This window comes from Vulpes vulpes, chromosome 12, assembly GCF_048418805.1.
Source record: "Vulpes vulpes isolate BD-2025 chromosome 12, VulVul3, whole genome shotgun sequence".
In the NCBI taxonomy this organism is placed as follows: domain Eukaryota; kingdom Metazoa; phylum Chordata; class Mammalia; order Carnivora; family Canidae; genus Vulpes; species Vulpes vulpes.
In genome coordinates, this window is record NC_132791.1 from 166,907,038 (window position 1) to 166,926,712 (window position 19,675).

The 19,675-nt window shown below is 56.6% G+C and overlaps 1 protein-coding gene across 1 annotated transcript in view; it reads right to left on the reverse strand.

Annotated features, from left to right (window-relative positions):
* Positions 1-19,675, reverse strand: part of JPH3 (junctophilin 3) — an 81,577-nt gene that overhangs the window by 46,583 nt on the left and 15,319 nt on the right. Inside the window, exon 2 of the mRNA XM_026004955.2 lies at positions 1,486-2,263. Coding sequence (XP_025860740.1) covers positions 1,486-2,263 — 778 coding nt within the window. The remainder of the gene's footprint in view (positions 1-1,485; positions 2,264-19,675) is intronic.

Consider the following 19,675-nt stretch of genomic DNA (forward strand, 5'->3'; position numbering starts at 1 on the left):
AAGATGGTCGGCTACATCCTGGGGCTGCCTCACAGACCCAGGGGCTGAGAACGGACCTGCAGCCAGACAGGTGCTGCTCCGAGGACCCCACACCTTGGAGCACGCTTCCCCAAGCCCTGTAACTGCCTTTTATGGATGGATGTCAACAAACCACACCAAACACAACTGGAAGGCAAGAAATACACACAAACGCCAGCCCGTCTGGATGCCAGAGCCAAGGAGAGCTGATGACGCTTCTTCCTTTTACATTCCACGTTCTGTACAAGCAAGTGTCACATTCAGGATGGAAAAAGATAACCAATAAACCTGATTTCATCTTAATCTCCCAGGGGAGTCATCATAAATGCTGGTCCTGTTTGTTTCCGAGCCTGAACATGTCTGGTGGATGGGTCGGGGGGGTGGTAAGCAGAGCAATTTGGGACCTCAGTGCTCAGGGAGCAGCTCCGTCTTTGTCTTGGTTTCTCAGAATGGATTTCCTTCCCTCTAAAATCTCAGATGTGGGGAGCAGCTCATATTCTGCTGATAAACCCAGGCTACCATTTTCCTTCTACCGTGGATCAAAGGTCACAGAAAAATCAGAGCCAAATAAACTAAATCTTTAATTAGTGATGAGGTTGGACAGCCTGAGCTATAAGTGAGCCCCTGGCTGGGGACACAAAATCATCCAGAAAGATGCAAGGGTCTGTCCTCCCAGATGCCTCTGGCCTGGGCAGGCTGCGGCTTCTAAAGAGGTCCTGGGGACAACCACCCAAGCCCTACGGGGCAGACCCCCAGGTCCCACCCTGACTTAGGAAAGCACACAGACAGCAGGAAGCTCTGGCTAACTCAGAAATGGTTTCCCTAGAACCAAGGCGTGCAGCCTCCCACGGAGACCTTGGCTTTCAATGGGGCGACTCCCATCCAGCTGCAGCAGATCGTCCCTGCCCTCCAGGGCCATCCACAGCTACCTACCCCCTCACCTGGCCCAGACCCTGCTCATGCACCTGCCCCTGCAGCTCCAGGGGAGCTGGGCCCTGAGCTCCTTCCTCTAGCCCTGAAGCTTGTACCCAACACTAAAGTCACCTTGGAAACCAACACAGTGCCCACCAGCAGCCACGTCAGGACCCATTGCTCAGTGCCCGGCAGCCCTGCTGAACCCAAACCCAGTAAAGGCCGCATCTCACACCACATATCACATGGGCCCCGTGCCGGGGGCCCCCAGCTGGTCCGTGCACCAGCAGAACAGCCCTCCTTCTGTATGCACCTGCTACCCCACAAGTAACACCAGCACATGGAACAAAGGAGATGCTGCTCTGTTGCAGGAAAGGCTGTTGGCGGGCCCAGAACCCGCTCAGACCATCCATGGCCTGGCCCCCCACAAGAAACTTCAAGGAGCCCCCTGGTTCCAAGGAGCACAGTTCGAGACACACCGGTCCCTATCCTGAGGACAGCATAGCTGAGAGGACCAGGCCCTGCAACCCAGCCCTGCCCGCCACACCCTCCTACCTGGAGGCCGCGATCTCCGCCTTCTGCTTGGCAATGGTGGCAGCCCGCTCGGCGGCCTCCACCGCCCGGTCCACCTTCTCGCGGATCTTGCTGGCACGCAGCGGAATGAGGTTCTTGCGCTTGCCGCTCACGAGGACATTCTGCTTGTACTTGCCCTCCTCCTTGGTGCCATCGGGGAAGGTCATGCAGCCGTAGCCGTGCCGCCTGTTGCCGGCCCACTCGCCCTCGTACTTGAGCCCGTCGGAGCGCTGGCTCACGCCGAAGCCCGAGCGCTTGTCGCTCTTCCACTCGCCCACGTAGGTCTCCGTGGTGGTGGCGTCGATGTCATCCTCGATGACCGCCAGCTCGGCCTCGCCCTCGCCCAGGCTGATGGTGGAGTGGATGTCGCTGGCCGTGGAGCTGACCGTGCTCATGCCGGCCTCGCTGCGGAACGAGCTCTGCTTGCTGCGCTGGCTGGCCAGGCTGCTCTTGGACTCGGACTTGCGCAGCTTCAGGCCGCTCAGCAGCGAGCGCCGGAACAGCCCCTTCTTTTTGCTCTTGAGGATGTCGGAGTCGCTGTGGGCCACGAGCACGAAGCCCCCTCGGGACACGGCCGGGCTGCTGGCCACCGCCGGGGAGGCGTCGGGGTGCAGCGCCGCGCCGTTGGTGTGCTCGCTGCGCAGAGAGTTGATGGACGTCCTCAGGGGCGAGCGGATGACCGCCGCCATGCCGTAGGGGACGCTCTGCCGCACGCCGTAGCCTTGCCGCATGCCGCCGACCCACTGGCCCTGGTAGGTCCCTGCGGACACCAAGGAAAGAGAGGTGAGCCTCTGGAGGGCGACGCGACCGGAGGACGGGAGCGGTGGCCTGAGCCCTCACGCTTCTGTCCTGGGACAACCTGGTGGGCTTTGCCGGGAGGCAGACAGACCACCGCATGTCTTTAGGACTCTATCACCCATGGTTTTTGGTGAAGACGCACCCGTCCTGCTTTGCACCGTTGCATTTCTTTCTCTTAGAAGTTGGGAAAGGGAAGCGAGTTGTCAGAGTCCGGAACTGAGGGATCCTTGGGTAGCTCAGCGGTTTAGTGCTTGCCTTGGGCCCAGGACATGATCCTGGGGTCCTGGGATCGAGTCAGGCTCCCTGTGTGGAGCCTGCTTCTCCCTCTGCCTGTATCTCTGCCTCTGTCTCTCTCTCTCTCTCTCTCATGAATAAATAAATAAAATTAAAAAAAAAAAAAAGAGTCTGGCACTGAGTCTAGAGCGAACCAGAGAGCTTCCCCTGCACACAGGCAGAGGCCCCACCCTGAGAAGACAGGGAGGAGCACAGCGGGCAGGAAAGAAGCAGATGCTGTGTGAGTGGCCCCAAATGGTCATGGGGCCCGGGAGTCCAGCTACAGGGACACAGATCCCGGCTACAAACCCGGTGTGAAAGGGCTGCCCCGGGAGGCAGTAAATTCCCAACTACTGGGGGTATCCAAGAAGGGTTTGCAAGAGCACTGAGGCACATTAAGGTGCTGCAACCAGCAAACCCAACATCCCCAAGAGAATCAAAAGCAGGAGCTCAAAGAGCTCTTTGCACACCCATGCTCACAGCAGCATTAATCAGAATAGACGACAGGTGGAAACAACCCAGGTGTCCACTGATGGACAAATGGATAAACCAAATGGGGTCCATCCAAACAATGGAATATTTTTCAGCCTTAAAAGTGACACCCACTACAGCATAGGGGAACCTATGAAACAAGCCAGTCACAGGAGGACAAACACCATGTGAGAACACTGACACAAGGCCCTTCCAACAGTCAGGTTCAGAGACAGAAGAATGGCAGGTGTCAGGGGCGGGGGTTGGGGACACAGGGAGTTGTCCTTTAATGGAACTAGTTTCTACTTGGGGTGACGGAGAAGCTTTGAAAGTAGAGTAGAGGTGATGGTTGCACAACACCATGAATATAACACCACTGAATTGTGTAAGGCGTGGTTACAGCTGCAAATTTTATGATACGTAGAATATCTTACCACAACACAATTAAAGGGGAAAATAAATTGATAAAACCAGGCTCATGTCCCTGCTCTACTTACCCCTGTGTGATGGGAGCCTCTCTGACCCTCAGTCTCCTCGTCTACAGAAGGGGACCTACGTCACCGGGAGAGGAGAACAGCCCCCAGCGTTCCTGGACTCACTGCCGGGCCCCCGCTGAGCTCCACTGACGGGGTCCCCACCCTGGACGGGCTTTTCAGGGAAAATGGGGAGAATCTGTCCCACCACGCTTCCAGCTCACTGTCACAGGGGCTGCAAACCAGAAACTCACCAATACACAGGCTTTATTTGTCCCATGGTGTTTTTATAAAAAACTGGAATTGCCAACATTTCAAAATCGAGACGTTTCACATAAAAGCTCAGCTCTTCTTTCTCCCAAAAATTTAAAGGCTCTGGCAAGCCAAAATCTTTATTTTCAGATGGAAAAATGGAGTGGAGTCCAGCAGCAAATGGACTCCAAACCGGGTGCCCCCTCCAGTTTGCCCCACTCCCAACTCCTCCCTACTGTCTCCCACCCAGGCCCTCTCCATCACATGCCTGCCCTATACCAGAGGAAAGACACAAAACCTTGCCATGTGGCCCCAGAGAACTTCAGTCCCTGTTGTGTCACTGCCCATCATAGTCACTGACAACGCCCAAGTCAGAACAGGTCCCCACCCTTCACAGGCTTGTCTGAGACCCCGGGATTCAAATCCCACCCAATCCAACCCAGCTGGCACCCCTCCTCAGTAACACCTCGGGGTACCCCAGCCCGTAGAGCTGACCATGCTCCCGCACAGGACCTGCAGCATTTAAGCCAACATCCAGCATTCCACAGGCAGACTCTGGAGGGTCTTACACATTTGCAGGACACGTTTCCTGCTCAAGTGGGTTGTGAGCTCCCGGCAACCAGACACCTGATTCTGCTGGCAACTCATGCCTGGCCTTGCTGGAGAGAGATGTAGCTGGGGCTAGAGGCCAGGGCAAGGGACCTGGGAGCCCTGTGCTCCAGCAGACAGTGGCCTGTTCACTGAACAAGTGACCCCCACAAAGGTACTTTCTAGAAGCCGAGCCTGAGACCAGTGTCCTCCTGGACATGTCCATGAGGGAGGGCGTCTTAGCTGCACATGTGCTTTAGCCTAATCCCGTGGGACTCATCCCACCCTGAGGTGGGGGCTTCTGCACCCCCACAGCAGACAGCCATCTGGTAGCCCCAAAGCTGGGTGGGGGGCATGCTCTACAAAGGGACGTAGCCCAGGGCCCAAATGCAGAGCAGCAGGGGTGCTCCTCACCCTCTCCCCAGCTCCCACCCCTGCCCCAACCAAGAGCTCCTCCCACCTCAGGCTGCATGAGCCAGGCGTGGCCCCTTCCCCATGGGAGGGCAGGATGTGGGTTTTACCCGTGTGCCCCACAGCGTCCACTGCACCCCTTCCCAGAGCCAACCTCGCTGTAAGCAGGTGACTGTCATGGGGCAAAGGTGGTGGTGGATTCTGTGCCATGCGGTGTGCTGGTGTGTCTCACGCTGGGACAGAGACCCCGTGGCTCACAGCAGCCAGGGTTATGAGTAGGACCCCGGGACCAGGCGTGGACCAGTATTGTACACTTTAAGTGGTTAAGATGGCAGATTTTATGTTTATTTTGCCAATTTTTTAAAAATTAATAAAGTGAAGACACCTCCAGGAGCTTCATGCACAGCCTGGCAGAGGCTGTGACCAGCAGGGGAGGCGTCGGGAAAGGGCCAGACCTGGGTTCGAGTCCTGACTGCACGCTTTCTGGATCTGTGACCTTGGGAACATCTCCTTGAACCTCAGTTTCCTCATCTATAAGGTGAGGAAGGCAGCTGTGCAGGTATGGAGGGGGTCACGGATACAGAGTGTCGAAGGTTATCAACACTCCTCATCCAAACCTGAGGGAGCCAGGAGCACCTCACTGCAGGTGAGGGAACACAGGCCCACCCAGGCACACTGGGCCAGAAGCCGAAGGGCAGATCTGAACCTAGGGCTCCCCATCCTCGCCCCTCTCCCCAAGCACCCGCATCCGGCCACACTGGCCTTCTAGGGGCCACGTGAGGAGCAGCACGGCCAAGACAAGCCACGGCCCCTGCAAACTTCAGTTCCCATGGCGGTGGAGCAAAAGCAAGGACTCGATGTAGTTTTCCTGAGCTCTGGGACCCCTGAGGTCCTTCTACAGATCAGGGGAAAAAATGTACACGTGCTCCGGGGCCAGACAGGGGCAAAGGCCAGGGGAAGGACCCTTCATGTCCCGAGCAGGCAAATCCAGAGCAGAAAGCAGAGTGGTGGCTGCTGGGACAGGGAACAGGGCTTCATTTTGGGGGATGAAAATGACTTGGTGCTCAGTACCAGTGGTGACCACACAACAGTGTGAATGTGCCAGATGCCCATGAATTGTTCACTTTAAAATGGTTAATTTCGGGACGCCTCGGTGGCTTAGTGGTTGAGGGTCTGCCTTCAGCTCAGGGCGTGATCCCGAGGTCCCAGGATCGAGTCCCACATCAGGCTCCTCGCAGGAGCCTACTTCTCCCTCTGCCTGTGTCTCTGCCTCTCTGTGTCTCTCACGAATAAATATATAAAATCTTTAATTAATTAAAATAAAATAAAATAAGATAAGATAACATAAGATAAAATAAAATAAAACTCCTGTGCCCAACGTGGCGCAGCCGAGCAGAGCCCAGGGAGTTACACCATGAGTCAGGCAGCCCGAGCCCCGATCTGGGCGGCCTGGGGTGATGACTGCGCCCGCCACATGGTACACAGACCGTAGATAGCACCCACGCACATGAAGAGCTGGCCATGGCGGAGCCTTCCTTGGTCAGAGCCTGCAGTTTGGTTGTATTTGCATGGTTACCCCCAGTGGGAACACATCTCTGAGTATGGCCAACGTCAGGAAGAAACTGGATTCGACATCTCGGAAACTGCAGACCAGCTCTGCTAGGATCGGCCTGGGAGCACCTGCTGCAAAGGGCATGTAGGCATCAAGAGACCAGACCCAGGCCAGCTCTGCGACCAGGCAGGCCATGGGGAGGCGGCTTCTCCCGAGGGGAGGCTCCCCTCTACCCTCCTTCCCAGCATCCTCTCTGCCCCAGTCCTCTGGCGGGCTAGGGTGATAAAGGGTTCATTTCAAGCTCCCCCACCCCAATTCCCGTGATTGTTTGAATCCAACTGGTTATTTGCACACCGTTAAACCGTTAACCCCAGTGTGTTGTTTCATTTTACACCCCAAACAACCTGTGTGTGAAGAGGCAGGAGCCAGGGTGCCCAGTTCGAGGGGAAGCCAAGTGGCCCCAACAGGTGTTGTCCCGCTGGATGCTGGAGGGACCCTGGAGCAGAGGCAGCTTCCTACACACACCTTCACCCTGACCCTGGGCTGCCCCTCACAGGAAGACACCCAGAGGTGGACGGATCACTGAGGGCATCCATTCCACCTTCCAAGTCAGCTCAGGAAAGCAGGGGACCCTCCCACCGACACTGCCACCCCCTCACCTGCCCACCACAATGAAGATAACGGACTGACCCATCCATCCCCATCAGCTGGAAGTCGGAATCAGGAGACCCAAGGGGACCCCAGGCGAGCGGGCAAGCCTCCCTGGGCCTCACCTGAAAAATGCCCCCTGGAGCCAGCGGGGCTCACTCGCAGGGAGCAGCACACAGGACGAGGCCAGCGGGGGTGGGGTGCTAAACCTCCCACCAACTTCCTGACTACTGGACTTGGGTGCAGGCTGAGCTCCTGCATGCCTAATCCCCCAGGTGAGGCTGATGCTATGCGTGGGGCCCCACGGAGGTCCAACATCTGGCTGGGCTGCTGCCGGGCATGCCGTGGGCACCAGCGATTCCAGATTCAAGAATTCACCCTGTCCAAGCCCAGCCCTCAGCGTCTAGCACCTCGGGCCGGGCAGGCAGCCTGCTCTCCTCGAGTTACAGAAGTCCCACTAGGGCCTCCACGCCTCTCACACGCCTGTTTGACCGAAACCCTCGCCTGTCAGCTGCAGTTCTTCCAAAGCTCTTGTCACACAGCCCCGAGGACCAGCCTGGTGGCAAACGCAGCCTTCATCACGGCCCAGCTGCTGGGGCTGAGCATCCGCAGACGCCCAGCCTGAGGAAGCTGCCTCCTGGGCCCAGGGCAGGGTGGGGCGAGGCCAGGTCGTCCTGGGGGGCACCCAGGGGAGCACCCCAGAGGCAAAGGAAGGAGAGCTGGGGGGCGGAACACGAGCTGTGATGTCCAGACACACTCTGCTCACCTGACAAAAAACACTGAGGCTTGTGGCAAAAGAGACACCCAAAGTCACCAACAGGAGTGGGATGTGGGCCCAGCTGGGGCCGAGCCTGAGGCCTGCCTGGAGGGCCTCGGGCCTGTCAGCCCCACACCTGCCTCCGCAGCCCAACACCACAACCCAGGCCATACTGCCCCCTCCAGAAACCTCCCACCCCACCCAGACTGGCCTGCCTCCCAGAGGGACATCCTCTCCTGGGGGCACCAGGTGCGGTGCCTCCCCTCCCGTCACAGTGACTGGACCCAGAAGGGTGACTGACCACCTTCTCCCTCTGGGACGTCCGCCAGGAGGTGAGGAGGCCCGCATGACTGCTTCCCGCCAGAGAAGGAAACAGAGAAGCTGCCAGGGTCTTCTCCCTCAGAGCAAGGCACGGGGGTAGATGCTTCTCCAGCGCCGGGTCCCCAGGACACCCTCACTCCTTCTAGAGAGCCCATGTGCCCCTTGAACCCAAACACTCCCTGAGATACCCCAGAATCACCCCTGTCCTCAGGATCTATGTCTGTGCGCCCCAGGATGTGTCACACCTGATTGTGAGGGCCCCATGCTGAACAGGTGTCTCCCTGCGAGGAACAGATGGCGTTTACAAGGCTCCAGGCTTCTCTGTCCTCAGTGGCGGGGGGAGGGGGGCTGGCCAGAGCACGCTGCATCCCCACCTTCATGCCCAGGAGGACACACAGAGGCCCCTCCATCTCTGCATCCCAGCCGGGCAGGGGGGGTGCACAGGGGCCATCTGAGCAGCTGGAGACGACACACCGAGCAGTCAAGATGCACCCCGTATTTCTTGTGCTTCACACTTCACCAGGAAGTGGGCTTCCTGGAGTTTCTGGAAACGAATGGCAGAGTGCACTGCACCCCAAGTGCAAACTACCCTCCAGCACTTCCACACACCAAGGCCGACCCCAGAATCCCCAAGCCAGGCAGGACTCCCAAACAAGGCAACTAGTGCTTCCTACACGACCATCAACATGAAAGACACTTGTTGCAATTGGTTTTTTGTTTTGTTTTGTTTTGTTTTTGAGAAAACCACAGTTCCAGGCCCAAACTCTGACCTATGAAATTAGAATGGTCAGGGAAGACCAGGTGATGTGCACTGGCTACCACCCCCAGGTGATTGATTCTTCTGGTCGGTGCATCCCTGGGGTGAGGGATGTGGCAGGAGGTGAAGAGCCTGGGCCAAGGACACCTGGCCTGTGGGCTGCAGAGCCAGGGAGGCAGCATCACCGCACATATGGGCAGACTAGGTTCTAGAACCTTCTTTCAAAATGTACCCTGGACCTCCTTCCACCTTTTCTGCATCATTAGGGATGGCTGCAGCTAGCCAAACACATGAACGTTCCACCACATAGAAGCTACAAGCCCATCTTCTGTGGGACATTTAAAGTCATTCCTCACTTTTGATAATTTATCTTTGTGTACAGATTATATCCTCAGGATAAACTCCTAGAATGAATTTGCTCATTCAAAAGAAGTTTTTTTTTCTCTGTTGTTTTAAGGTTTTTGATATACTACCCTTGGAAAGGACCACGAGAGTGATTGCTTCCCCTCATCATCACCAACGCTAGAAAGTATCATTTTTAAAAGATTTTATTTATTTATTCAGGAGAGACACACAGAGAGAGGCAGAGACACAGGCAGAGGGAGAAGCATCCTCCCAGCGGGGAGCCTGATATGGGACTTGATCCCAGGACCCCGGGATCACGACCTGAGATGAAGGCAGATGCTCAACGACTGAGCCACCCAGGTGCCCTGCAAGTATCATTTTTAAAGCTTGGTTTTAGCTAGGCTCTGAAGAGTTACCACGGGAGTCAGGGTACAGAATTTATCCCCCGTGTTACAGTCCTGCCCCCCAGTACCTTAGAACCAACTGAATTTGGTGACACGGTCTTTGCACACAGGATTAAGGTAGAAGGTGAGGCGATAAGCACCACGAGAAGATTCTCAACATCACTCGCCATCAGGGAAACACACATCAAACCCACAGCAAGACCCCACCTCACACCCACGAGGAAGTGGAGAAAGCAGAGACCCTGTGCACCATCAGTGGGAATGTAAAATGGTGCAGCTGCTGTGGGTGATGGCACAGTGGCTCCCCCGACAATAAACCCAGAACTACCAGGTACCAGGGCCTGGACGGGACTTGTTTATGGGTGCAGGGGTTTTTATAAGAGAAGCTTTCTGGACATAGATGGTAGGAACTGCTGAACAACACTCTGTATTTAATACCAAGTATTAAATGAACTGTACACTTGAAAATGGTTAAGATGAGGGGCCCCTCGGTGACTCAGTCAGTGAAGCCTCTGCCTTCGGGTCAGGTCATGATCCCAGGGTCCTGGGATCAAGTCCTGTATCAGGTTCCCTGCTCAGTGGGAATCTGCATCTCCTTCTCCCTCTGTTCTCTCTCTCTCTCTCTCTCTCTCTAATAAATAATCTTTAAAAAATAGTTAAGATGGTAGATTTTATGTTGTATTTTACCACAACAAGCAATAGGGGGCTTGAGTCTGGGCCCTAATACAATAGTTCCTCTAAGAAGCGGAGATGAAAGCAGGGGTACAGGCACAGAGCATAGGAAGAGGTGGTGAGAGGGTGGCCGCCTGCAAGCCCGGCAGAGGGGGCTCAGAGGAGCCCAACCTGCTGGCACGCTGACCTTCAACCTCCAGCCTCCAAACGGGGACAGAACAAACAGCAAGTGGTTAAGCCCTCCAGTCTGTGACATTCGGTTACGGCAGCCCCACAAGCGAATATAAATCCTCCATCGTCAGCCAAGTGATGCAACTATACATGTAAGTCAAAGTTAAGAGGACAAACCAAGAGAGAGGATAAAAACCGGGGTGCTGAGAACATATGCACGTTCTGTCCTGCAGGACACAAAAGTTTCTAGAGATACAGAACCAGAAAATCATACCCGAGAGACACTCGGCAGAGAGGAACCGGACACAGGACTTTAGGAGGCAGTCCCTGCCTGCATGGCCAGTCTGCCTCAGGGAGGGATTGGTGGCTGGGGTGACAGCAGCCAGGAGGAAGAGGGAAATCCTCTGAAGGGGCTGCACTGGGCCAGCCAACTTTTTGTTATCTTGCTTTAATAAACACCCCGGGATGCCCGGGTGGCTCAGTTGGTTAAGGGTCTGACTTCAGCTCAGATCATCGTCTGGGGTCCCTGGGATGGAGCCCAGAGTCTGCCAGACTCTCTCCTTCTGCCCCTCCCCCTGCTTGAGCTCACTTTTAAATAAAATCTTAAAAGAAAAAAGAAAAAAAAAAGAACAGTCGAGGGTCATTAGATGTTTGGAGAAAGCCTCTAACAGGAAGAAAGACTCCAACATACAAATAAATGTGTGGCAGGAGGAGGGTTGGGGAATTGGAGAGAATCATGAAAAATGCAAAGTATGAAAGACATCAGGGAGCCCAGAAATTAAATCTGTAGAGAGAGAAGGCACCGAATCCACACAGTGCAAATAAAATGCAACGAAAGAGAGAGAGAGAGAGAGAGAGAGAGAGAAAGAGCGAGCTCCTGGAAATTAAAGGCATGATGGCTAAAATAAGAATTTTGGTAAGTGAGTTGGAAGATAAATTCAAGAAAATCAGAAACTGGAACAAAAAGAAGAGGTGGGCAAAGCAGTGAGAAACAGTAAGGAGAAAATCAGAGTCGCGCATGAGTCAGCTGGGCCCCAAGTCTGTGTGGCAGGAGTTCCGGAAAATCACCAAAGGCTAACAATGGGAAAGCTCCCAGAATTGAAGGGTCCAGGCTGGAGGGGCTCACGGACGCCAGCACGATGGAGGAGAAGGAGTCCACCAACATTCGATGTTGTGGGGTTTCAGATCCCCGTCCCCCAAAGAGCAAAGATCCCACTTTGGGATGGGGAGGGGGGCAACTGCGTGTGAGGGACGGAGAATCTGAACGGTATGGGCCTCCTCTGCAGCAGTGAAACCGAGTCATCAGGGGCAGGTGCTGCCACCACCGCTGCTGTCCCCAAGTCCTGGATGATTTCAGCCTAGAATTCCCCACATGACCAATTTATCAGTAAAGCCACAAAACAATCATTCAGGCATCTTTCCTTACGAAGCTACTGCAGGACGCACACCAGCACGGTGAGGGAGTAAAGCATGATAAAGCAAGCCGCGGGGAGATTCCACGAACGGGAGAGCTCAGGGTATAGATACGGGAATTCCAGGAGACAACAGAGAAACAGAGAAAATGTGTATCACACATAACGCGTACGTGTGCCTCTGTAGGTACGGGTAGAGAACCTGGCAGGCTGGTTCACATGCAAAGCTGCACACGGAGGTCTTCCACAGAACACGTGAAAGGTGGGGAAAGAACAGGGTTGAGAAACCATGCAGCTGAAGAGGGGCAGCAGTCAGGAGCTTCAGCTGTACTTGGGGACACGGCGAGGAGCGAGGAGTCGGGGCAGGGCCTGGCCCCATAGTAAGCCTTTGCCGTGTGCTTACAAAGTGCACCAATTCTGGGCTTAACAAAATATGCCCTTAATCCCGGAAAATTAGGGAAGGGGGTGGGTTCTCGAAGACTCAAAGTTCTCCATGTGGCACACAAGTCCACACACGATGACTACGAGCACAAACAAGCAGTAAGTGCACACGGTGAGCAGCGGCTCAAAGCTCTGGGCAGGTGGGGCCAGGGCTGGGGGCTGTTTGTGTTGGGCCCTAATGGACGCCTTCAGCTGTGAGCACACGTTATCTTGATGAGAAGACACACTGTGAAGGGGGAAGGGGAGGAGCATTTGCACTAAGGGTCGTCACCAGTCATCACATCCTCACCATTGCAGAGTGGAAGCCAGGGCTCATGTAGGATTCAGACCTTGTGGGGTGCCAGGTGCCGATGCAAAGCCCCACACCCCACAGAGGATGCCAGCCTGCTGACTGCTGTGCCCAGGTACTGAGAAGGGTGGTGGGGATGGCCCCGGCGGGGGGGCAAGGCCTCATGTCAGTGGTCTCCTTGGGATGGAAGGGAGACGCTTCCCCGAGGTCAGATGTGTGCAGACTGGAGGCAGGAAACAGACCCTGGGCAGCGGGAACAGGTAAGAGTCATTCTGGCGCTGAGGGCAGGAGATGAGCCAGGAAGTGCCCGGGGGTCAGGAGGGGGTGGAGCCACCACAGCCACCACACTGGCTCCTTGTTCATCCTCCTTCATCCTCCTGCAGCTCCAAGAGACAGGCCCCAGGTGCGGGCAGTGCACCCAGACGCTCAGTTGGAGTGCACTTGGGGTGGGCACGAGGAGCCCTCTACGTGGGTGGACCGTGGAGGGGGGCACACCTGCGTATGCTGGGGGCACCAGGCTCCAGACCAGCATCTCCACGGTCCTCAGCATGCGGGCTCCATGGCAGTGTCCACGGTGCCCTTCTGCTCCCCACGCCCGTCCATCATGGGTGGGCTTTTTCAACTTAAGCGCAGTTTCAGGTTTACAGAAGAACTGAGTGGGAACCACACAGACTTTCCAGGTGCCCCCTGCACACACATTTTGTTGCAATGCATTTGTTTCAGTCCATGTGCCAGTATCAACCCACTACCTGGAGTCCACAGTTGATGGCAGGGGTCACGCTCGGACTTGGACAATCTGGGTTTGGACAAGCGTACACGCACCCTACAGATGTATCACTCTGCCCACAGGACATGAGTCCTGTGTTCTGTTACCCCCTCCCCCAACCCCGGGCAGCCACAGACCCTTTTACTGTCCCCCAGAGCATTGCCCTGACCTGTGTCACAGAGCTGGGATCGTGCACAGTAAAGCCTTCCTGGCTGGCCTCTTGCACACAGTACCTAGCCCTTGAGACTCTGCTCTCCCGAGGCTGCGCACCGTCGTGTGGTCATCCACCACCGGGTGAGGGGCAGCTTTGCTGCTTCCAAGTCTTGGCAATTATGAGTCCAGGGAAAGTGCTTTTCACATAAGGAAACAAAAATTTCAGAATAAGGACTGTTCTTTCAAGTCAGGGATCCTGATGGTCACTGAGACTTCTTTCTATCCATTGTCCTCTCAGCCTGGGGGCACCTGGCTAACCCTGCTGGGTAGGCTGGCTGTCAAGAACCACAGCCACCGAGGCTGGAGGACATGGGCAGCTGACGCTTGCTGAGCACTCAGGGTAGGCTGCCAGGTGTGGTCATCTCACAAGGGCCCATGGGGGTTCAGAGAGACGAGGGCACTGGTCCAAGGCCACACAGCAGGAAGAGCGAGGAGATCTGGCTGTCCCTGAGCTGGAAGGAGCCTCTGACTCCTCCTGGTCCTCACCACAGGGGAAGCCCACACTCAGGAAGGTCAGCTGGTCGGTGAGAGTCCAAGGCAAATCTGAAGTTGAGGGGGGTCTGCAGACCCCAGCCAGGTGTCCCTGTGTCGTTCCTTCCAAGCCATGTCCCCTAAGGAGACTGACTCTGCTTGCCTCGTCACCCTGACCTCGCAGAGCAGGGAAGAGGCTCATTCCCCTGCCAAGAGGAATGGCACAGCCCACACGGCCAAGGGTACACAGTGTGTCTGCACCATGCAGAGGTCTTCTTCCACTTGGTGCCCAGAGTCCCTTGGCCGAACTCCCCATATGGAGAGAAGCAGCTGAGCTGGGACCCCACCCAAGGGTGCCTGACACCCAGGCCTGCATTCTGGACAGTTCTCTCCACTACCCCCTGAAATATAAGGAAGAAGCCTGCCGCAAGGAACACGGGCTCTGGCTTCAACCGCACCCGTGCCCCCCGGGGCCTGGTGGTTCTCATACCTTCATGCGCAGAGCTGCTCCTGCGGGATGAGGCCGGTGGTGAGAGGACTCGTGCTGAGTGAGACCCTGGGTGGGTGGCTCAGGTATGCAGGCTGACAGGACCTGGGTGTGTCTCACACTTCCCAGACAGGACCTGGGAAGCTGTGTCTGACAGGACCAGCTTCCAGATTTCAGCCCCATGTCCTGCCTGGCCTCAGGGATCAGGGCCTGCCCCAAACCCAGAAGGACCTTAGAAGGCCCAGATCTTCAGACCCTCACCAGATGGAGAGCTGTGAGAACGGAGGCGCAGGTTCCTCTCCTTAAGCTGAGACCAAAAGCAAAGATTCATCCATCTAATCCACACTTTGGTGGCTGGGCATCTAGATGCAGTGCTCCATGCTATCAAGAATAAAGGGGGACCTCGGGGGTTGCCAATTTGGATCACTACTTTCATCCTTCAAAAAAAAGGGGGGGACCCTCCCTTTGGGTGTTCACAGGGGAGGCCAGCCAGAACTGAACGCAGCACAGAGTAGGTGCTACTCTGAATCCCACCGTCTGGAGAGCATCCTTCCTGGTGCTACGCTCCCTGCTCTGGTCACCCACCTCGGGCACAGAGGCTCCGCAGCTGCCCGAGGCCCATAAGGTTAGCCCCTGTAAGGTCAGGCCCGCGCTCTGGTGGGCTGAGAAGTGACTGAGCAGAGGGGTCACTGGAAGGCTCTCCATTGGGTGCAGTTCTCCTGGGCAGTACCCACGCCACCTGGGAACTGCTGAAATGCAGAGTCTGAAGCAGAGCCCCTGGAGGCGGGCCGGCACTCCAGAATGAGACTCACCCTCCATGTGACTGAGGCCACTCCGGGTCAAGAACCCAGATCCTCCCATTAGCATCCCCTGGAGAGCTGTGAGGACTTACCAGGGACACTCAGCCTGCCAAGCAGCGTGGCCCCGGGGGGCTCTGGGTGGAGTCCCAGCAGGAGGGAACTCCAAAAGCTCCTAAGACATTCTTGCTCCAGGACCACCATCACTTTCTGTTTTACAGTCTGTCATTTGAGAACCAATGAGCTTGTTCCTGAAAAGCCACCTGCTGGGCAAGCTTCCATCTTGCCTTCAGATAGCAGCGTCCACCGCTCACAGTGCTGGGAAATCTCCCTCTGACCTATGTCACTTCGCAGGGTCGGGGTGTCACACACACACCACAGGTACACCAGGACGCTGCTGAGAGCCCAGCCTTTGAGCCCTGGGCCCGCACTGAGACAATGCTCGTGATGTGGTTGATGAGCCATCATCCCAGGAAGACACCACAGCTGACACAAGGGCTCCAGCCCCTCGAGGCGTCTCTAGGCCCCTGTAAGACCTCCACAGGCCTCAGTTTCCCAAGCTCTGGGCCAGAGGGCTTGGGGCAGGTGGTCTCTATGCAGGGCTGCCAGTTCCAAGCGACAGGCCCAGGTAAGTGTGGGGTGTAGCCAGGACTCCCATGAGGCCACTCGCATGCACCATCAGCCATGAGGTTGGCCGAGCTACTTACCCTCACTTTCCATGTCCATAAAATGAAGCCAATGGTCCCTAATCCACTGGACTTCAGCCAGACAGAGACTGAACATGAGAACCTAGGAGGATGTGGGCAGAGAGCGAGGGACGGGGCCCTGTGTGTTCTTTTATCCTCCTGAAGGCTCCACCTTCTGGCTATGGCCCCACAGAGCCCCCACCTGCCCGCTACAGCCCCACAGAATGTCCTACCTGCCCACTATGGCTCGACGGAGGCCTCCACCTGTCTGTTACAGCCTCATGGAACCCCCAACCTGCCCACTATGGCCCGACGGAGGCCCCAGGTACACGTTATCACCTCGGGGATCTCCAAGTCCCTGTTATCTTCTTGGAGGGGTCCCCCAGAACTCTGTCGCCTTTCCATGCAGGTCTCCCAGAGCCTACCCTCTCAGACAAAAACAGATTGATCAGTGGTCGGGGATACCTTGTACATCGGTGTCCTTTGCCATGACCTCTCCCATAGAGAGCAGGATCGCGATGATCACCTAGCTACAGAGCTCCCTCTAGGTCCCTCCCCACCCCCTAGGCCTCACTTTCCTGCAGGGTGGGGAGAAGACCCCTTCTCTAAATAACGTTCATTCACCTAGCCACTACCTGCAAAGGACCTATCACGTACCCGGGCGGAGAATATGCAGAACAAAGAACCCCCTGGACCTGAGATTGAGAGGGACAGGGTGAGAACACTACTGGCAGGAAGAGGATGAGAGCAGGGGAGAGGCAGAGGGGCAGGGCTGTGGCGGGACCACCTGCAGGAGGTGGCACTGAGGGCTGCTCCCCATGCCTGGCATGACTGCCATCCCCATCCCTGCTAGGGTTTTCTCCACACACAGAATATGCCACGTTGGGGAATAAATCCACCCCCCACCTGGGGGTGGGGGGATGCTGGGAAGGACTTCTTAGCTTCCAGAAGATTCTTCTTAAAAAATAAGCTGAGTGGAAATGTACAAGGGTGCAGACACTTTGGGAAACAGTCTGGCAGTTCCTCAAACCATTAAACCAGGAATTACCATATGTGCCAGCAACTCCATGCTTAGGTCCACCCCCAAGAGAAAAGAGAACGCCTGTCCCACAAACACCCGCACACAAACGTCCGCAGCAGCGTTCTTCAAACAGCCAAGGGTGGGAACAGCCCAGATGGCCATCAACGGATGACTGGGCGAGCCAGATGTGCCCCCTCCATGCCCTGGGGTAATGCAAAGTCTTCAGGAGGAGCAGAGCTCTGGTACTTCCCCTAGAAAATGGTAAGGGACTTGAGGATGCAAGAGGCCCCGTGTCAAATAGGACACAAGGACATGAGGTGTCCAGGACAGGCCAACCCAGCGACGGAGAGGAGATTCGGTGGTTGCCAAGGGGAGTGGGGAGCTGGGGAGAGGACGGCTAGGTACGGGGTTTCTCTCTGAGACCATGAAGTGCTCTCCGGTTGATGGCAGTGATGTCTGCACAGCTCCAAACACGCCAGGAATCACTGAATTGTGCACTTGGAGTGGGTGTCGTGTGTGCTAGGTGAACTCTATCTCAATGAATTACAAAAACTAAAGCCTTGGGTTAGGAGCACCCCGCTCTGCAGCCCCTGCAAAGGACGGGCCATGGTGTGAGGCAGCTCCAGCCTTCCTGGGGAGAGAGACGGGGTTTCAACCCCTCCCAACAGACATCACTGCCAGGGGGACACACCCCTACTTCCCAGAATTGCCAAATAACAACCCTCCTCAATCCCCCTGTTTATTGGGCGCCCCAGGGGGCTCCTGCTCTATGGCCTAGAGGGTCCCACGGCCTGTGCAGTGGAGAGTGCTCAGGGCAGGACTCCCCACAGGACATGGAGGTGGACAGTCCAATTTCAGACATGACATCTGCTCCCAAGGGACGAGTGGGAGCACAGTCCCCCAGCACGAGTGTGCAGACTCCCAGCAGGTCCGCGGATGGAATTGGGACCCATGGGGAAAGAACTTACACCTTTATTTTCACTACCCTCTCTCTACCTGAGGTCTAGATGGGCAGCGAACCACAGTGGCCAGTGGCCAAACCTGCGATTTGGTCAGCGACAGATACGCCATGTCCCGGGAGAGTGACTACAAATATCCTGGGGAAGCAGGGCCAGAGCCCAGGAGGAACCTCACACCTGCCCCGCTGGATGCCAGTGTGGCCGGCTGAGGGTGGGCCAGGCCAAGGACATGCAGGGCTGGGGTCCCCGCCTGCCCCTGCGGCCCCCGTGGTCGCCAGCTCCAAATTCGTGCTGGGCCTGGGGAGGGACGTCCAGCAGTGTGTCCTCAGGCCCCCAGCGCGCTGCTGTCCAGAGCAAGGAGGGATACTAGAAGCTCCACAGGCGTCTCGGCACAGAGCAGCTCTGGAGGGCGGAGTGAGGACAGGGAGGAGCCCAGCAAGCGGGGGCGATGGCCCGTGAGTACAGACCTGTCCACCTGCGCCCCCTTGGGGACTCTGTCCAGACAGCTGTCTCAGTCCGGCTGACAGGCCCTTGAGATTGGGTTTTCCCGAAACCATTTCCCTTGGCCATCGGCCAGAGTCCCGGAGGCTGAGAGAGGAAGAGCAGAGGGAACCCCGCCCTCCCCAAACCACCCACCCAGAGCCCCAGCCCCACAGCTGGCTCTAACTTCTGGCCCCATGATTCCATGGGAGGGTCCCCCACTCCCTGCAACGAGGAAGAAACCAGACTGTTCCACCGCAGGGCAGGCGGGTTCCTGGGTGTCTTGGCTGGAAGGCCTGGACCCCGCCGAGGGAGTTCTGGACATTTCTACAGGAACTCCTCTGGCTGCTGTGGGAGGAGGGGAAGGCCCAGAAGCAGGGGTCTGCAGGCCCTCCTGAGGGACGAGGAAGCCCCAGTGCTGACCCCTCAACTCAGAATCAGCTCAGACAGCCCTGGGCCTGATTGTCTTGCTGGGGACCTGGGGATCCTGCAGCATTGCAAGGATGGAGGGGGGGCCCCCAGGCCAGGGCTCCAGACAGAAGGGGGTCCCCAGGACGGGACCCTGTTGCATCAGGCAGGTGAAGGCAGGGTTTTCACCTCTCCACTTTGGGCCACGTGGGAACAAGCTCAGGGGGGATGAGCTCTGGCAGCCAGGGGTGGAGAGCTGTGCTCATAGGCATCATGAATCCCCCATGCTCTGGGGACCTCATTCTCATTTAAGGCTCCTGCTCCTCACAGGCCTGAGGGGCAGGGGCAGGGCTGGAAACTGAGGCAGGGGTGCCTGCCCAGAGATGCTCGGTGCCAGTGAAAACAAAGGACGGGTGAGAAGTAGTAGGTGTGCATCCCTCCTCCCTCTCCCCTGTCTCCTCCCTCTGCTCATCTCTCCCTCTCTCTCTTCCTCTCTCTCTCTCCATCTCTGTCTCTGTCTCTCCATCTCTGTCTTTCTCCATCTCTGTCTGTCTCTCCATCTCTGTCTGTCTCTCCATTTCTGTCTCTGTCTCTCCATCTCTGTCTTTCTCCATCTCTGACTCTTTCCATCTCTGTCTCTCCATCTCTGTCTCTGTCTCTCCCTCTCTGACTCTTTGTCTCTCCATCTCTGTCTCTCTCCCTCTGTCTCCCCCTGTCTCTCTCCCTCTCCTGGTCTCTCCCACCTTCCCTCCCTCCCTCTCTGTCTCTCCATTAACTTCCTCCCCTGGCTGGCACATTCCTGCCCTGCCCTCCTCCTGCTCAGGCCTCCAACTAACAGGGCATTCTGCA